Source organism: Montipora capricornis, chromosome 3 (genome assembly GCF_036669925.1).
Source record: "Montipora capricornis isolate CH-2021 chromosome 3, ASM3666992v2, whole genome shotgun sequence".
In the NCBI taxonomy this organism is placed as follows: domain Eukaryota; kingdom Metazoa; phylum Cnidaria; class Anthozoa; order Scleractinia; family Acroporidae; genus Montipora; species Montipora capricornis.
The window spans coordinates 11,116,970-11,136,969 of NC_090885.1; the positions used below are offsets into that span (position 1 = coordinate 11,116,970).

A 20,000-nucleotide genomic window follows, 5' to 3' on the forward strand; every position below is an offset into this window, starting at 1 on the left:
AGAATTGAATGTAATAGCAGCGTAGAGGAGAAACATGGCTCCTTGGAAGTACTGGTCACCCTGCCTGATGGAAAAGTTAATGTAAGAAAAAAACTGTCTAGCTCTACAAATACCATGTTTACTCGAATAAGCACCACTCCCGAACAAGCTCCACCCTCGAAAAACCACCGCATTTGGGACAAAAAAGGAAATATGTGCCGCGCCCAAATAAGTGCCACGGCCCCAGTGCGGCGCTTATTTGAGGAATTTTCGTCAAATTAAAAGAAATTAAGCACTAAAAAGTAACGCTAACACAGCATGTGGAATTTCTTCGCATCAAAACAAATGTTCTTCAGTTCAAAGTGATTGTATTTCACAGCTCCTCGATTGAGTAAAAGGCCCTAAGAGTCAAGTGGTGACTGTCAAAAGACGTTTCTGTTAATCTTCGTACAGAACTATTTCTGTGTGGTATCCAATTTTTAAATGAGCGTCAATCTCAAATAAGTGCCGCCCTCAATTAAGCGCCATACTTGAGGTGTGAAAAATTAGCTGTGGCTGTGGCCCTGGGGCTTATTCAAGAAAATACAGTATGTGCAGTTCTAGTTAGATATTATGTTTGCAGTCTTCAAAATGAACTCCTTCTTTCAACTTTGATCTTGTATATAATTGTGGACAATTTAGAAGATTGGAGCTTACATGTAGGTCAAGTATTGATACGTTTGAGGCCTTTTAGGTGCCATGTAGCTTTGAGCAATGTAAAAGTCACGAGTAAAGTGAAGGTAAAGAAGGATACTTACAATGTATCTGTACAATTTAAGCAATTGTCTCTTATAGACTCCTGAAAAATTCAGGCAACTTCAACAGGTTTTGAACCCATGACCTCTGCGATGTCGGCACAATACTCTACCAAATAAACTATGGAGAAACTCAGTTGTGAGCAGATCAATTTGTTGTGTTCATGTGTTCCCATTCATGAAAGGAGTCACTGAATGAATGTATATATTCGAAGTGTAGGTTACCGTATTTACCCGTGTATAAGTCGACCTTTTATGGCCTCAAAAGAAGCTCCAAAAATCGCCCTCGACTTATACATGGGTCAAAGATTTCGAGCCAAGTTTCAGCTAAGTAATTTATTCAAAATTAACATCATAATGTGGTCTTTGGGCATAACGAACGCAGTGGACGAGAGACTTCAAAATGAATGTAATTAGGCAATTCCAGTTGAAATGAAAAAGGATTTGTTTTACTTTAAATGTTGAAGATACTCACAAGCACAAATATGAAATAGACACTGGAAATTTTCGTTTTCCAAAGGCGGAAAGCTCTAAAAAACATTCTCGTTTCTTGAAATAAAACGCGATCTTTCAATGGCTTAGTAACCTGGCGCAATACCTCGTGTTTGCGTGCAAGCATGATCGTCACTCGTGTTGCCTGAAAATGCTGGTTGGTAATGATTGTTTTTTATTCTTTATACAAACCTGGGGATTTAAATGCTTTTGCAAACTCTGTATTGTGTGGTTTATGAGTTTTGTTTCGTTTGCCATGTGAGAAATTATAAGTCAAGCACCAATTAAACTTTGCACATTTCGCATCGTTTTTGAAGTTATTTTCAAAGATTGACTCCTGCTTCTGTGATGTTGTGCTTATCCTCTAAAGCCCTTTATCCTTGAACAACGAAACAGGATAGTTTGAGGTTTACATGTTCGATTTTCTGAGAACTTTTTCGAAATTCAAGGACAAAATGCCCGCACATACAACAACCGCTGAAGCACAAAACTATTAAGCGCTTGAGGCCCTTAATTTTTTGTGAATCCACAGTTCCAGAAATCGAAGAATGCAAGATTAGTAATCCCATGAACATTTAGCAAAGAAATTAAGAAATTGCTTTTTTTGCCATCAAAAATGGGGGGTCGACTTATACATGGGATCGACTTATACACGGGTAAATACGGTATACAATGTAGATGTGAAGGAGAAGTGATCCTCACACTTATTAATTTATTAACAATTCATTCTCTTAATTAGGCACCTAAAAATGGAGGTGGCTTCAACAGGATTCGAACGCATGAAATAATCTACACAAAGCACCCTTAGTTGCACCCTGCGAGCAGAGCCTCCTTTTGTCTTTTTCTTTACTGAGGAGGAGAAAAGGAGGCTCTGCCCGAATTACGTCAATTCTTTGAAGCCGCCGCAGCCCGAACTTCTGGACTAGTCAATCTTGTTTTCTCTCGTCAAACTGGTTTTTCCAGTGCGAGCGTCCGTTTAGTGACAAAACCGATGGTTATAATTGAGTCCACTGTACCATGAAAAACGAAGATGGCAGCGAGATCTGGCATATTAGGCTTCGGTTCAGGACTGTATCCTGGCAACATGCAGTGCATATTCAATAAAGATCTTACTTGATTCATGCATAGCCTTTCTCGAGAACGCCAAAATCGAGCAAGCAAAAGAAAGGCTCTGCTAGCAGGGTGCCTTAGTTGCTGAAGTGAACTGAACAAGGCGATGAGCGGAGTTAGCACTCTCACTGTGCATTTTTGTCACTGTATTCGGTAACAGAAGTGTCTATCTCAATCGTTTTTTCTTTGCCCATCAGTTACCGGTAATACTATAATGCAAAATTACGGCTAATCAGATGGCTAATCAGATTGGTTCTTAACATTTTTTTCAGAAACTGTATCGGTTCAAAGTTCATGAAAAAGTTTGGACTGCTAAGCTTCAGGTGATGAATGAGTTGAAGGTGAGCCTGGTCCTTAATTTTTTTCCCTCATTGGTCTGGTTATTTCATTGGCAATGAATGCAACTGTAAACATTAAACCAAGAGTTTTGACCCACCGCCATGATTTTCATTATTAGGGTGTGAAAGATATCATGAATTATGGGTTCTATGACCCACCCTGTAATGGAAAGTCTGGCAAGTTTCTCGACGAAGAAAGACCATTAAATGAATACCCACTGAAAGGTTCTCCACCAGTTCTTGAGGTGAGCTACTGCCTTAATGTTAGCACAGCCACATGTACAATGTAAATGTTCCAATATGGAAATGCAAGTAATGACATGTAGGTGCAAGCCCAATTTTGACATCCAATGTGAAGTGTCACTGTAAGTTTAATTAAGAGTTTGCTGCAGTGTACTAACTTGTATTTCTAACAATAAGGTTAGGGTAAAGGTTAGTGTTATTTTTAGGTTTGGAGGAAACTTCGTGAAGGTACATGTAATAATTGTCTGTATTCCCAGACACGAGTGATGTTGAAGTTGGGGAAAAAAGCGAGGGGGTACTTCTGCATGCATCTAATATCTTGCATTTCTCGCATTTCTGCAACAGTCAATATTCTGCAATCTGCAGAAATTACAATGTACTTGCATTTCTTGCATTTCTGGCATTTTTGCAATATGGTGTGCCAACACCATGGTTTATCCTTGTATCATTATTTAGTTTTTTTTCCTTTCCCTTATTAGTTCAAGTATAAGGGAAGAGTGTATCGTTCTCTCATGTATGAACCAAAATCTCTCCAAAAGGTGAATTCTAAGGTGAGTGACAAAAAACTTAACCTTCTGTTGATTATTGCCGGTACATTTTTCTACTATTTATTGATCTGTGGAACCAGTGTTGACTTATGTCATCTTCCTTTGATAAGGCAAATCAAAGAAAATTCCTGGAAATGGTATTGTCAAATGCTGTTGGGCAGGTTTCCAAGCTGACAGAAAAAGGAATTGATCCCAACTTTCATGATGACAAAAATGGAGGTACAGTTTATTAAGTCTTTAGCTACGTAACTGAATGTTCTTTAGGATCGTTTGAGTTTTATTTATGACGTCAGGTTCTACATGTATATGTAATAGAAACTGTTAAATTACAGTACATGTTATCTTTTCCTTTAATATCCATATTTGTTGTTTATAGACGTGCATAAGATCCAATAATAAATAGAAATGTTGAAGTGGTCAAAGTCAAAAGTAATGCTACTGTACTTAGGCCACAAATGAGAAATACTGATATAATGCTATCCAAAAGTAATGTTTTTGTCTTATTAACAGTTACAGTAATTTAAGTTTTTTGAAGATATTTTGTACAACAAAATACCATTGCCACTGTGTGGGAGATGCAAACAGTATTGACTTGATGAACCATGTTGACTTCTTGAATTTTTAGAAACACCTCTGTCACTAGCTGTTACTAGAGAAAATGCATCTGACACAATAATCGCACTGGTGAATGGTGGTGCTTTGTTAGACTACAGAACAAGAGAAGGACTAACTCCTGTGCACAAAGCTGCTCTTGCAGGACAAGCAGAATCTATCAAGGTATGAGGAAGGGGCAAGGATGTTAAAATGTGGATACTATGTCTGTATGAGCTGGTCATTGTTCTGGGCACTTGCAACTTTCTGCTTCGTAATAAATGAGAAATGACCAAAATCATTGTCTAGGCATATTCTAAGCAATAATTAGCATCATTTACAACAACATTTTTTTAAATTATAAGTAACATCTTAATAACAATATATATATATTTCTTAAGAAAAAGGTTATTCGTACTTGAAAATGACCACAGGGTTAATAAAATTCAAGTACACTGTGCAGTGTATCAGCTTTATCTAGAACATATATTATAAGACGAGATTGTGGATCGAAACAGCACAAAAACAAACACACAAACTACAAAGTTAATACCTGGAATTTCAATTGACTGCAAAGCAGTGTTAATATTGAGAAGGGTGGGAAGAAGGAAGGAAGCTTGATAGGCGTTTATTAAAAAAAAAAATGTTTCAGTTTGTTTTAAGAGTACTTAAGGAAGCAAAGAAGTTTAATGGCATAACCGTTTCTAAATTTTGGGGCTTGAAATCTCATTATGGAATTTAAACATACACTGAAAGAATTGCTATGTCAAAGTTTGGAAAGTAGGCAGTGAGAAGTAAGGAAAATGTGTATCTGGTAATCATCCGAGCAGTTAGCTAGGAAAATTAAATAAACTGCCTTTTATGAAAATGTTCTATTGCCCATGACTAGTTCATTCTTGTCCGTGATAATCATTCTTGACACTGCTTAGCTTTCCTGTTTTCTTGTATTTCTTTAGACGCTACTTGACTTTGGAGCTTCACCAAATTACAAAGATTCTAAGGTATACTGTAGCCGTTTTGAATTATTGGCACTTAATTTTGTTCTTTGCTTATAGGGCAATTCTTTTTGAGAATGGTTTTGTTTAAGAGCAGATTCGGTGTAATAATCATGGTTGTTGACCATTTACAAGCAGAAACCGGTTGGTACTAGGTTTGTTGAAATGGTAAGCAAAAACTCCCGAATGGGAAATTTAGTTGGGATCGGCGAGTATCGTTTATAAAATTCGTTCAAGTTTACCGAGAGAGTCTAGAGGGAGGCAAAATCATGGGGGAATGCAAATGGTAAACACATTTTACGTTTGGGAATTTGGACTACCTTTCTTGAAAGAAATCCTGTTTTCTCCGGAACTTTCAGGAATTTTCCGTTTGGGAAGACCAAAATAGGCTTACCATTTACATTCCAACCGAAATTTCCGGATTTTTTTGGTAAAACCATGACTACTCTATTTCGATTCACCAGTTGTTGACAATTTGGGAAATTCACGATCATCTTCAGCGTGATAGCTGTTGCCGTCATCATCATCATTATCATCATTTTATCCTTGCCTGTGTGTTTTCCGTGGTGCATGTTAAAGGTGCAGAGTCACGCCATTTTAGTCAAACTTCAAAACACTAAAAGACGCCTTTGCATCAATGAAGACCAACAAATGATTCCGTAGTTTTGTCACCAATGACCATTGAGTTGCTCTGAAGCTATTTTTTGTTGTTTGCGGCCAAGGATGGAAATGGATTGAAACTTGAAAAAACTGGCCAGTTTTTTCAAGTTTGGAGATGATGCCTTAAGAAAGTCGCCAACAATTTAATGCGGATAGGTCTTTGTGCCATGAATACATTTCATATCTTCTCATTGGGTTGTCAGGTATGTTGAACGTGTGAGCTGAGTAAAAATGCTTATTTGGATTTTTGCCCAGTTTTCACCTAAAGTCGAGGTTTTAACCTCCGAAATATGGTATGTCATTACATTAGATACACAAAGGCCCAACCAACTGATTTGCTTTCCGCTTGCACGCAGGGTTTCACACCATTGTTCTATACAGTTCTCTATGGCGGAGATCCGTACTGCTGCGAGATTCTTCTCAATGATCATTCGGAACTCCATGTCTCTGATCATCAAGGAAAGCAGGAAATACATTTGGTACGAGTATGACCAGAAACCTATAAGGGTTGAAACGTGTAACGGCCGCTTGTGCGCTGGGAAACAAGCTTCTGAATATTCCAATTTCCTAAGTACCATATTTGGAACAACAAGAGCGAGGGGTTTCCAAATATGGTACTTAGCACTGAAACGTTCAACCAATCAGTTCGCGCTGAATATTCGGAAGCTCTGAACGCGCGTTACACGTTTCAACCCTTATGGGTTTCTGGTATGACTTAATGCGCTTTTTATTCAGTTTGTTTGTTTTCCGTGTAGGTACCAACGAGCGAAAAGGGAAAAAAATGCTGACATGGGGGATTTAAGCTCCCCCATGAAAACATTTTTTTTTTCCCTTTTGCTTAAAAGCAACGACGAACGACGCGGGTGGCTTCGATTACGTTATTAGGGAGCTTAAGCAACGACAACGGCGACGGCAACGAGAACGTCATCTCAAAATATAAATTTGCGTTATTTTAATCGCTTCGTGACCCTTTCAACGTTTTTAATATGACAAGGGTGTGGTAATTCCTCAAAGATGAGACCAGTCGGAACGGCACTTCATTTTAGGCGAGAAAATGAAAATTTATCCTCAAGTGCTGACGTTCTTCATAAAACCAAAAACTTGGCTATTTCACGTTGTTGTTTTGCTGACGACGGCAACAAAATGGACAAAAGTGAAAAACGCGCGTGCAAGGCGTGCAAAGCTATTGTTTTTGACCACTAATTATGCAAATTTGTGACGTTCTCGTTGCCGTCGCCGTTGTCGTTGCTTAAGCTCCCTAATCTCAAAATGTGAACCCGACAACCGGCGTTCTGAGCGTGCACGTACGTGTGTGGCAGAGAGAAGAAATTCGTGCAAAATTTATTGCAGGCTTTTCTCTTCTCTTCTCTCTGTCGCCCGGTCGACCAGTTCGCGGACTCATAGCACAATTCGTAAAAGTGGCGCGAACTTTTAAAGCCAGTCTTAACGTACAATGGGGGATGAACTTTAGAATGCATAAATGGCGGCCAATAAAATATTCTTTTATTTATGTGCTAATTAGCCTCACTAGCCTCGTTTGTATGGACAAAATACAAAAGAAATGTTGCTCGAGAGCGAGGCTAGTGAGTCTCATTAGCACATGAACAAGAGAACAAATTTTTGGCCGCCATTTATGCATTCGGTCATATGTGAAAGCTATTTTTTTGGGATCACGTAGTAATCGTGCTGTCATAAATACTAGCAGTTTTGACACCCCATTGGAAACTACTCTATTTATGATCTGTTTTTTTTCCCACGCAGGCGTGTAAGAATGGACTTGTGCAACACTTGGAGCACCTCTTATTTTATGGCGCAGAAATTGATTCACGAACAGCCTCAGGAAACACGGCATTGCATGTTGCCGCACTCAATAATCAGGTACCGTATTGGTAACTCTAAATTTAAATTATGATAGTTGGTATATGATATTTTTTTCCTATGAAAACGAAATTATAAGTCAGACCGATAGTGTCACCATCGTTTATGAATGTCATGATCTCGCTTTTTGTTAAAATGAAACCTTTTAAATGAGATTTTACTGCCCCATCAGTAAAATACGGTTAATGGAACGTGACCATACGAAAAGGGGCTATTTATGTCGCGTTAGTTATCTTCGTGTTCTTTGTAGTCGGTCGTTCAAGGTCATAAAATCAATGGTTTTGTTGTAAATAAAATGAGGACATAGTGACTTTGTTCCTAGATATCAGTTTATAAGGTACACCTGCATTGGCAAAATCTGTTAAGGCCTCATTCATAACTGTGAAAGAGCACGTGTAATACCTACGTGCTCATGGAAGAAGCTGTACAACTGGCTACTGTAATAGACAGAGTCTAGCTATAAAAGCCTCAGTTAGCCGTCCAAGGTTCACTTGGCAGTTAGCTGTTGGCATTTGTTAAAAAACGCTGATCTAAAGCCGCTTCATTCAGGCAAACTGCAGCGGTGACCACCTGACCCGATTTTCTGTCGGAGACGCTCTTGGCACACTTTTTATATCTTTGTTAAGTATTTTAAGAAATCCACAAAGTCGATGCCGGCTGCCCTCACATAGAGCGAATACTAGTATCCGAAAGATAGCCAAAAAATTAGGCCGTTCCCTTTATTCCCTATATTGTCGTCCGACTGACCCACTCATATAGTTTTGAGTTTTTTGTAAAAAGAAACAACGGCAACAACAAACGAAAAAAGATACTAGGAAGGTATTGACGCAGTGAACTGTTAATCTGAAATACAAACATTGGTTTTGCCCGTACAGATGTTCGGTGTCAACTTCAACCCCGGAGTAAACGTGACACTCTTCCACGGTAGGAGGCGTTCTTTCCGCGTGGGAGGAAAATATGTCAACACCTACATGCCTCTCGACTCTTTCTGCAGCTGGAAAATTGTTTTTTCCGTTTGCTTTTGCTTTTCTTTTTGTTTGTTTTTATTTTTTTGGTCCGACCGACCTAACGAAAATTAGGCAACGCATTCGACAATACACGGAGAAAAAAGTTGACGGCCTTAAATAAGTTTAAACAAACCTGTTCTTAAAAACGTTAAGTGCATTTTTCGGGAAGTGGCAACGTATGACCCCTATCCCGTTAACCCGTTAACCCTCTCGACACCTCTGCTCAGGCAGAAGATAATGCAAGACATTCGTGGGGATTTGACATTGTGACACTTGCAGCTACGTGGGTTTATCATTCAGTTTCTTAACCTACCACAAGTTCAAGACGGAATAGTTAAGCGAGTGAAGCGAGCTTTTTAGCTTGCAAAGCGGTCGAGCTAGCAAAGAGTCGCGAGAGCTTTCGTCGGCCGGGCCACAACAGAACAAGACGAAGGACTTATGGAAAATTTACGGCCTCCATGTCGATATGTCGTTATTTTGGAGTTCGACCGTCACGTAAAAACGCTCTTGCTCATGGAATCCAGCGAGAGAGTCTTTTTTATTTTCTCTGATTCATCATGACTGTGATAGCTTGAAGCAAGTAACAATCAAGAAATACCAAGAAAAAAATCGGTAAAGGGATCGTGGGGGTGTCTGGTTTGTGTCGTTTTCCAGAGGCAATTCTTGAACATTGGTTGCTTTATTATTAAAATGCATTATTCAGTTTTCACACTTATTCGTTAAATAAGCCCTTATCCCCTCTATTTGAACTTAAGAATATCTCTTTTACCACTGAGCAACGACCGGAAGGATTAATGTCAATAGAGGACCGAAAGTCAGTGAAATATTTCATGTGCAAAGTTAGATAAAATTTTCTGAGCAGCGGTAATTTTCGTGATGAAGTGAGGCGAGTGAACTGTTTCGGTTGACGTTGACTGACGTTTCTACAACCTGAGCGGAAGTCGAGTCAAGGTAATAGCGGTACTTTTCTTTACAAATGGTTGATTCTGCCTAAAAAGGAAAGTCGCTCACAGCCACAGAGCTTTGTTTTTATTTGGTCGACTGCGCAAGATTGCTAAGTAAATTTTTGTCAATTCTGTTGGCATCACTGTCCGTAGGAAAACGATTCTTACAAGAAACGTTACTTGTGTCTCCAAAAATAATGATGATTTGCAACGGTAGTTAAACTACTGGTGTGATATTGACTAATACGACACCGTTTCACTTTTGGGGGGTGAAATAAGCTGATTATTTACATTCAGTTTGTCACGTTGTTTGATCAGTTATTAGTAATACTTGTGCAAATAAGATATCGGTGATGGTGAATTTAAACATCACTTATTTTAAACTTTACCGCCTATGCCACACACATCACAAAACCGCAGCCTGTTTTTGTTGAGCGAGTGTGCAAGTGCTCTACTCGTTTCCAATGTTCGTCCGTAAATTCTTAATTAATTTGTTTTCGCATTCTCGAGGGTATTGCAACGAAGGTCTGAAGTTTGCCTAGTCGAATTGAAGGTGTTTAGCTGGTGTCTTTGCTATATTTGATATTCAGTGTGAAAAACTGTAAATTCGTTATGTTGCCGCGGGTCTTATTATCTTTGGACGCTCGCGTGCACCCTCCCTTCCCCTCCCTGTCAAAAGTTACATCCAGTCCTCGGCAAAACGACCGCACTCTGCCTTGTTTAGTGCAGTACGAGTTAAACACCTTCTGCACGAAGATATCACTCCCTTATCACGTAATGTATAGATTTAGTCACAATTCTTACACGGACTCCTGCTGCCTGTATGTTTGCATTTAAATACAGTTCAATAGGACTGTTTATTATGCCTCACAACTTAAATTTCGTGATAGAGTTTTCGCGTATACAACAATTTTGCGACAGCTTGGAGGGAGCGATTTTCTGTTGTTTGTCAAACAGTAGTTGAAAGTTTTAAAAAACCTTTCTCAGCAATAATTATGCATGCATAAAATTTAGTTCGCGAGAACACGTCATGTGGAACTGTCTCGGCAAAGAATGTTGAAAAGTTTGCAAACGATCGATATCACACCACGTGTGTAACCCAGTGAAGTAATTCCCGGTGAACTGAAGTCTTACAAGATTAGCGGTGGATTAAGACCTTTGACGTACTTATTATGTTATAGTAGTAGACGAAGATTCAGTTTTTCGTAAGAGTTTTGATGACCAACTTCTGAAAGTGGAAGCCGGGTGTATTTGTAGACAGTTATATTTACAGTAAAGCATCATACACATCGAAGTATCGGCGATTTAAGTAAGTGCATCTAGAGCTTTTCTTAAAATATCGCTAAAATGCTTGTTAACGAATCTTCGATCTTGTCTTTTTTTTCCCGCAGGAAGAATGTGCAAGAGTTTTGCTTTTTAGGGGAGCGAAGAAAAATATTTTAAACTTTGCCAACCAGTCTGCTTATGAGGTAAGCTTGAGTTTGATCGTTAAACGAAACATCTTTTTCAGTTTTAAGTCAGAATTGCATTTCTGCGACGAACAAAGCCGTTATGTGCGATAGAACATAAAACACAAAAATTTGCATCTCCAAATTTAGACAATACATGTAGCCATTTAATATATTTGATCGCCAGTGAAATTTTTATTTTGATGTTTGTGTGTGTTTCAGAATTTGGAAACCAGTTTTGTGAAACTTTGGCGTATGTTTCGGCCGCCTTCTTTGATATGCAACTTGTTTGTCGGGGTTCGAGAAGGGAGTTAATTTTACAAAGCAGGAGATTTTTTTACGCGTGATATTGGGAAGACTCACTCCACTATTGAAAATTATGCATAATTAGCATGAATGACCATCCGCTTCGACGTTTTAAGAATACCGTCTTCGCAAAAGTTTCCGAGATAAATAAACTATTGTTCTCTACGCGATTTTTATTGTGGCTGTATATCACAATCATTGTAAGTATAATTTTAGCATTAGTTAGGTTTTGCGGCTTTATGAGGGGGTATCTTTTCATTGTGAGTTTTTGGCGGCGCGATTTTTCCTCTTCACTCAATCTCAGTCTGAGCAATAACGTTTAGTTGTCGTTTTTGATCGATTTGCCGTTGTAGTAGACCTCTCACAATGTCGTTAAGTTGTCGATTGTTCAAATCAAATGCTTCGTTTATGCTAATATGTTGCTCTAATTTGGGTGGGAATCTTTGCTCAAGGGTGTTATTAATTGCTTTTTACAAAGCGCACATTCGCGATAATTTGCTTTCCCCTAAGATCGTATACTTGATAAAGACGAGGTTGGTTTAGTCGCGATGATACTAATATAACGAAAACCGGAACTTGACGAGAGGCGTGAGTCGTGCTGGTTAATAACGTGACTGGTCACGCATGGCGTGTTCCTCTCATTTTCCGGAAGACAACTGTTCACGGAACCAGACTTGTTCAGGTCAATTCAGGTGTGACGCGTGCTTTCAAAGATTTGCACGCACGATCTTTTAAGTCAAATAGTCGTTTCGATGAAGATCCGTGAAATTTTGAGAACGCATTTTTTACAGTAAGAGTCGGGTTTCTCCAGAATTGCGGAATGGGAAGCATAATCGCAGCACTAGCCTCCCACGTGGTCGTTTTTGGGGAGTCACATCAGAACATCACTTTCTCTTTGCCCAGGGACAGCAACATTACCAATTAACCACGAGATTTTGCTCTATAACTTGAGTTGTCCTCAAAGGTCAATCTACTTTCTTGTACGTAGGGCGTAAGACGTCTTTTCTCTGTGAGTATTTTCCTTGAACACACTTCTCCGAAAGAAAGGCCACTATTTTTTTTTTTGTCATGTTCGAAAGTAAGGACGTCCATCTCATTCCAAACCATTAAATCCGCGAATGATTGACTTCTGACGCTTCTGTGCTGTTTCTAAAATTTGCGACAAGTTATGGTTGCCAGTAAGTCAGGGGTTCTTTTCGGTGCTCACTGGAGGAAAATGCAGTGGTGTGGCTGGGACCTTTTAGGAACAGAATCAAAATTCCCTCTTGTTTATCTTGATGGTTGGTTTAAAAATAACATGGTTGGCTGGTCAGCAGATATCCGTGAATGTGAAAACGTGTTTTTTACTTTTTGCGAAGTCGGGCTTTTTTTCCTTTACCCTCTGGCAGAAATGCTCTACATTAAAGAGGAAATAAGCGTCGCTTCTTTGCCTTGTGGAAAGCACGTTAATTAATCAATCTTCTCTCCACTCGTTTAGGTAGCGGCTGTTAGTGGCAACAAAGGTCTTGCTGAATTAATCAACAATTTTACCGACAAGGACATAGGTAATGTTCCCTTACGCAGCACCTCGACGCTCATTAGAAAATTGACACATCCTTATTTGTCCCATCCGAACCTCAACGTCATATTTCTAATGTTAAGCTAAATCCTAATTTATCAAGTTTAGACTACTGTCTAGACTTTTTTTACACTAATGGAAGGATAGAGGCAAATAAGACAATAATTACGAACCTTCTTAATTGAGGACATGTATTGCCGCCTGTTGCTTTGCGCATACGTTCTGCGATCATGCAATCACCTACGCGCTGTTTTATATGTATGTTTTTTTTTTTGTATGTTTCCGGCATTATTTGTCATAATTCCTTAAAAGATTTTAATGGTTATGGCAAAAAAAAAAAACGCTGCTTGTGGCAAAAGACCAAATTAGAAAGTGCAGTGGCACATTTTACGAGCTTGTGGAAAAGAAAGCCGAGCAGATATGAGTGAAGATCATAACAACTCGTAACTGGGAATTGTGCAGGATGGAGATTTACGTAAATTGATCTATTTTTACTCGACCAATGTTGAAACAGGCTTATCAAGGCCCTGTCCACACATATGCGGATATTTTTGAATCCGCAATTTTTTCTCTACGGATTAGAAAACTTTCCCACCTATATATTTCATATATACATATTTTTTGTTTTTCCATATATATATTTTTTGGTTCTTCCAATATTTCGTCAGGCAAGGCCCAACTTCTTCGGGGAGTTAAATGATTTGCCTTTACAATTTTTTGAGATACAAAGAGTAAAAACAATATAAAAAGTAACCCATTTTACACTACCCTGGATTCCTGAGGTTATTTTCTCGCTATGAAAAGAGCGACTGGCTCTTTTGTCGCTCTGAAAATAATCCGTCTGGAATCCAGGGTAATTTTACCCAAAGCATATCCTATTTATCTCACGGTGAAAAATTGCGTGTAACCCCCACTTTCCATGTAATATGATCTTAGATCATTGGACCAATTTTAGTCTATTTTTGGGGACGTACAAATGTGTGCAAGTTAAATGCAGCCGGAGTCTCCAGTCTTATAATTTCTCGGTGGTCAATGCATGTCTACCGTTCAAGTTTTATTTAATATTCGAGTAATCCTCAGAGGTACCTTTCTTTCTGCGTAATCTTTTATGTCAAAATACTTTCTTATTCTGTGACACCGTCCTTAAATTAACGCTTTGACAAGCGGAACGTATTTTGAAAAGTCACGACAAGCGCTCAGTTGACTGTGGGTTTTGAGAACTAGCGTATATGGGTTTGAGCTTAGAAATTTTGAGTTATCCTCGCTTTCAAAAGAGTTGAAGTAATTCAATAAGGACATCGTTATGGCGCCATGTCGATATTGACTTCTAAAATAATCATCGATCGACCATTTACGGATAAAAATAACTTCTGCATGCAGCCCAACGGATATCACAATAATAATCAGTTTATTGAAGTGCCAAGGCTGTTGGTTGCCGGAACTTCCGTTGCCAGACATTGAAATCTCGAGAAGACTTCTCGAAAATTGAGTAGGAAAAAAATCGAACCACCTCTTAATCTCATTTCAAAAGGATTGTATGATTTTGGACTGCAAGGTCAACTAAGAAACGTCATACACAATTGCAAGTCTCCACCTCTTTCTATAACTTTGCGATCATTGCACATCGTTTAGCTTAGAACCAACCGTACTATCCAGGAAGTCTCGGGGCGCTAATTAAAAAGGAAAGCGAAAATTGCCGATGTGAGCGCACGTTTTCTTTGGATTTCTAAATTTGCCCCGGAAGACGAAGAATTTACGAAAGTTCAAAGCGCACCTGCAGAGCAGTTGTTTTGCCAATAGCCCTTTACACGGTTAAATAACAAATGAATGGAGGGGTAGTTTCTAAAGAAACTGTGGTGCTGCGTCGGTGGGGAAGTAGTATACAAAAATTTGGTTTTATCAACGGAGTTGATAATGTAAATTGACCACCGTACAGAGATTCTAAAAGCTGACGTTGGATTCGCTCTGACGAAGGGCTAACGCTCGAAACGTCAGCTTTTAGAATCTCTGTACGGTGGTCAATTTACATTATCAACTCCGTTGATAAAACCAAATTTTTGTGTACTTTACACGGTTAGTTTTTCTCATTTGCATTACAATGTAATCAAGCATATATGTGAGTCAATTTCGGGCTATTTTGTGGTTTTAACCCGAAATTGCCTCGCATCCACGTTAGATTACATTTTAATGCAAATGAGAAAAACTAACCGTGAAAAGGGCTATTAAACGTCTTTGTTTTCTGGTGTTTTCTTCGATGTTGCCGTTGTACATTGTACGTTGTACACGCCGCAATTATATTCCGTGCAAAGTCTGTAGACTTTTTTTCCAGAAACCCCTTTTCCGAGTTTTGATTGGGTGGGAAATTTCGTGCTTGAAGTGTCTTCGTCAAACTGAATGTGTGCACGCGTCGTTGATGATTTGATCTTTTCGGACTCCCTTATTATTTTTTATTTCTTGGAGTTTTTTTTAATAACTTTAATTTTCGTTCATTAACCCCACGTGTTCGTCTCATTTTCTGTCTCAGTTAAACTTTCTGGCAAGCCAGCTTACAGCACACGTCGACGGAAATCCGTTTCCAAGCCGAAGGCATCTTCGTTATTTCCCCGAACGTCTTCGGAGACTCAGCTGTCAATAAACAGCGACACCACGCCGCCCTCGCTTGTCTCTTCGACTCAAAGTATTCCATCCACTACTGCCTCCGAGACAGCATCAATCGAAGAATACAATGCAGCAATGAACGGTGAAGTCGAAATACATAAATACTCTGAAATTAGGCGGAGTAGAACTTTATCCGCGAGCTCGACAGCCTCGGAATCTTCTAACTTCTCTGCGGATTCCGACTCTGGCGAGCTTTCACCGAGAGAAGAGAGAAGAAAGCACCGAACATGGCGGCAATTTTCGGTCTCATCAGAGACATCTGAAAGCTCTGCTGTACCGCCTGTCAAGGCAGTCTCTGGAGCAGCCACAATTCGCAAACGGCTCTATGCTAGCGTACCAGGCAAACGTTTTGTTGTCGTCAGGGATTACAGACCTTGTACGGCCGGTGAATTAGCGCTCAAGACGGGAGATGAAGTTGAAGGTAACGTACTGCCGAGTTGTTGCGTTATTATTATTATTTTTTATGACTTCTTCACTGTTTCCGGCACGGGTTGACACAAAAGCGGGTTGGTGAGATAACGGGAATTGTTTTAAATTTATCAGCTGGTAACCGATAGTAACTTCAGTAAACAAAAGAACGAGAAGGAAATGCCTCCATTTGAAATTTACACAACATATTGTGACACCGTCGAGAGATACAGAGGTCAGACAGAAATATGGGATAGGGTAAACACAAAGCTATGAATATTCTTTTGAAAGTATTTGTTAACACTTCCAGGTAATTTTACGCTTTTATTGTTTATGCATTAACATACGTGGTAATCCTAAACCGTTTCTAGAAGGTGGAGCTAAAAAAGCTGAAATGCCATACGGACTTTTGTCAAATTGTAGTAATTTTAAAGCCAATAGGATTTTTCTCCGCCGATTGGCACTTTGTGAATTCCAACATCTAAGCAAAGGATGAAACGAGCGGTGTAGTTATCATTGCAGTTTAATAAATGGGAGTTTTATTAGCGTGGTAGAAGAAATTATATGATGTTTAAAGATCGCTTACGCGATATGGAGTTCCCTCTCGGTGCTCATTGCCTGTATACTGATTATTGTATGATTTGATTGCAGTGTTGTATGTTGGAGAGAAAGGATTCTGGGAGGGGCGAGTAGGAAATTCGACGGGCTGGTTTCATCATTCATGTGTTGAAGAGAAGAAAAAAGGTGCGTACGTGCTGATTCAATGGTTACTAGCCACTTATATCACTCCTCGGCGGACCAATCTTGTTAAATGCGATTTGAAAACGGAAAACCTAAGTCGAGTTGAAGTGCGCTCTGGAGAATTGAGTATTTTTCTCTCCTTTTTTGTTCATCTTGGTCGGTGTAGTCCCAGCTGTTCTGCTATTAAGATCGTTTTCTTTATTTGTATTTATCATTTTTAAGCTCTTTTGTCGATATTGTATCTGATTTGTGGCTGTTTTTCTAGGCGTCCCTTCGTTTTATTTTTTTCATTTCCCTTGGGCTCCCAATATCAGTCAACGATCCGCCTTTCCTAGGTTTGGTCTAGTTTTGTCGTGTTCGTTAACTAATCCAGTTTGTGCGGAAGTGGGCGTTTACAAGTGTGGTTTTCCTTTTATTGTCTATGAATAACGCATATGTAAGTACAGAGATTTACGTACATTTCCGTGATGAAATAAAAATTGTTTAGTCAGGACAGACGATGTTTTCACTAGTGAAAAAAAATCAGTCTTCAGGTTGGTCGTACAATTCTTTTTTAATTGGTGAAAAATTATCGTCCTTGCGTTTTGATTGGCTAGTAGCTTGTTGAGCTTTGGTGCAGCCGCGAACTGTGCACCGACGACGGGATTGAAATTTGTAAACACGGCGGCCGACTGGTGTATGGTTTTCAAAGTTTTTGTTCTTTTATTGCATAGTTTTCTCCACAAAATACTTCAGAAAATCTTGAAACGTCTTAAAAGTATTCAAGCGAGGTATGGACGGTAAAGGTTTCTTTCATTTCAAAAATATTTTGCTATTTGTTTGAGGCTTTTGTTTAGTGGTTTGATAGCCTCACAATAAACACCAACCTCTTTAAATTTATGATCTCTGTACTTATGTAATAAACAATTACTTCGTGCTTGGCTCATTAGTACGATTTTCATTACTCACTAGTTGTGAAGGATTGCTAAACTTAAACGTTCGCTTCGTTCACTAGTTCGTTTAGGCGATCCTTCACAACTCGTGAATAAAAATCGTACGCACTCATCAGCCTGAAAGAATCTATATTTCATTACGTGAAATAGAATTGAAACGCCAGAGATAAAAACCAGCTAAAGTTGCGTTAACCAAAACTGCAGAATATGAATGACGTGTAATGTTTTGTTAGAGCACAAGTCAATCTTGTTATCCAGAACATGTAGTTGTTCTTCAAACGATGCCGATATTCTGTAGTTATTCCTTGCGGTGTCTCCGTAAGGCGGTGGCTTCGTACCAATCAAAACAAGGTTCACGTTTGGCCAAGAGGACGATAGAGCAATGGACTTCGCAAAGAAAGTACTATGGGAATTGCGACCTGATGCAGTCAATTTGCAAAATAGAAAGGCGCGTGCTGTCAAGTAAACCAGTAACAAAACCACCACGAAAGTTACAAAACGGACCGTGCCATGGTCACAATGGAGGAGTTAGTTTCTTGGTCACCCTAACGCGCGAAAGTCTTAGTTGGAGGAGCTCTACATTTAAGCAATAGAGGACGTTTTCCGTGTTATCATAGCCTCATCTAAACACGAGGGGGAGTTGGGAGAATTCGAGACAGTTATGCAACCCGAGACGCAGTCGAGAGTTTGCATAACTGTCGAGAATTCTCCCAACTAACCTGAGTGTTTAGATGAGGCTATGGAACACAGAAAAAAAGTCCTCTGTTGCTTTTAAAAAATATTTCTCAAAGATAATTGGACAAATGAAGGAACAAATGAAGGAAAATTCTTGATTGAAACAGATTTTCTTGATACACGCTCATATTTCCTACCAGCCAATCAAAACGCGCGTCTGACAACACATAACGTGTGATGTTACAGCCGTGTTCCATTCTCTCATCTAAAAACAGCTATTGAACAATGAGAGTGCGCGTACTATCCTAATTATTTTATAAATTAGATTGGTGCCACGTTAACATTATTATTGAATTAGATAGCCAAATTTGGGCTTTGAGTGTTACAATAGCACTCGCGGAAGTCACGTTTTAATGCTATGGTCTCTTTTTGATACCACAGGTAAACAAAGACCGAAGACACTGTTTGGCCGACCACCTTCTGTGTCATCTTTTACCAAGAGGTAAGATGCTGGGTTGGTCAGCAGGCAGCCCCTTGGCATTCCGTCGAGTTACACCTCCTTCAGTCTCGCACGCTACACAATCTCGGCTCTTTCGCTCGGTTGCGTGACACTAACGGGTAACTCGAAGAACTGTGAATGGCAGGGTCTTTGTCTAAAGCTTGATCATGTCTTTTTTACTGACCTGGGTGCACTTAATCAAAAAATATGCAATGGTACCACGAGCTTTTGTTTTATTTGCTATTATTTAAAACGTTAGTAGCGTTTGTCGCAGGCTTTCGAAGGAAACTACGAGTGAGCAGGGATGGTGCAGTGATGAGAGCACTCGCTTCCAACCAATGTTGGTCCGGGTTCGGCTCCCAGATTTGGCGTCACATGTTGGTCAGTGGGTTTGTTGGTTCTCCGAGTACTCCGCTTTTCCTCTCGTGTAAAAAAAACCAACTGACGATTTGATAGGAGATGATTTGATCTGATTCCTGGAGCCTGTTTCTCGAAAGTCCCGGAAACTTTTCAGGCCCGGAAAGCCATTTGTGAAACCTGTCAACCTGTTGTTTTGGAAAGCCGATTCTTTAACAGGTTTTCAAGGTAACACAAAGCAAAATGACTGTGAAGTTTGACGACTTAAATCCTCTCATTTCTTGAGATACAGAGGGAAATGTGATACCCGAAAATGGCCCGTAAAGTTCCGGGACTTCCGAAAAACGGGCCCCTGTACAATTAGTTCCCCAGCGCTAGATACGGTGGTAAATGTAGACACTTAAATAAAGTTCATTACTTATCATTATTATTATTGCGAGAAATCTGCACAAAAAATTTGGACACGAAAAAGCTAGAAGTGCGCACTGCATGAACATCGAAACAACGGTTTTTTTTTTTTTCAACAAAATCTGCGTGACGTCATTTTGACATTTCAGTGATGCCGCCAGGATTGTCACTTTACAAAGAAACAGTGCAGGCTTTGGTTTCCAGATGAGAGGCGCTAACTGTAAGTTACTCTTCACAACGTGGCCACCAATACTGGTTTCTTTCATGGTACACAACAATTTGTCTTTTGTCGCGAAACTGAAAGCGTATGAAAGGCTATGATTGCAACAAACTACTTGTTCATTTTTTGCCATCGTTCGACAGAAAATGTTACATTTGTTTAAGCACGGATTTGCCTATTGATCCTCATATTGCCCTTTCCTCATTTGCAG

At 39.4% G+C, this 20,000-nt stretch overlaps 1 protein-coding gene across 2 annotated transcripts in view; it reads left to right on the plus strand.

Annotated features, from left to right (window-relative positions):
- Positions 1–20,000, plus strand: part of LOC138042191 (SH3 and multiple ankyrin repeat domains protein 2-like) — a 37,452-nt gene that overhangs the window by 6,009 nt on the left and 11,443 nt on the right. For both annotated transcript variants that reach the window (XM_068887994.1, XM_068887998.1), the window contains 15 exons: positions 1–81; positions 2,648–2,716; positions 2,833–2,958; positions 3,436–3,507; positions 3,615–3,723; positions 4,130–4,281; positions 5,052–5,096; positions 6,107–6,229; positions 7,512–7,628; positions 10,971–11,048; positions 12,811–12,877; positions 15,416–15,970; positions 16,609–16,701; positions 18,747–18,807; positions 19,719–19,789. The exon at positions 1–81 is cut by the window's left edge and continues 107 nt beyond it. In XM_068887994.1, coding sequence (XP_068744095.1) covers positions 1–81; positions 2,648–2,716; positions 2,833–2,958; positions 3,436–3,507; positions 3,615–3,723; positions 4,130–4,281; positions 5,052–5,096; positions 6,107–6,229; positions 7,512–7,628; positions 10,971–11,048; positions 12,811–12,877; positions 15,416–15,970; positions 16,609–16,701; positions 18,747–18,807; positions 19,719–19,789 — 1,819 coding nt within the window. The remainder of the gene's footprint in view (positions 82–2,647; positions 2,717–2,832; positions 2,959–3,435; positions 3,508–3,614; positions 3,724–4,129; positions 4,282–5,051; positions 5,097–6,106; positions 6,230–7,511; positions 7,629–10,970; positions 11,049–12,810; positions 12,878–15,415; positions 15,971–16,608; positions 16,702–18,746; positions 18,808–19,718; positions 19,790–20,000) is intronic.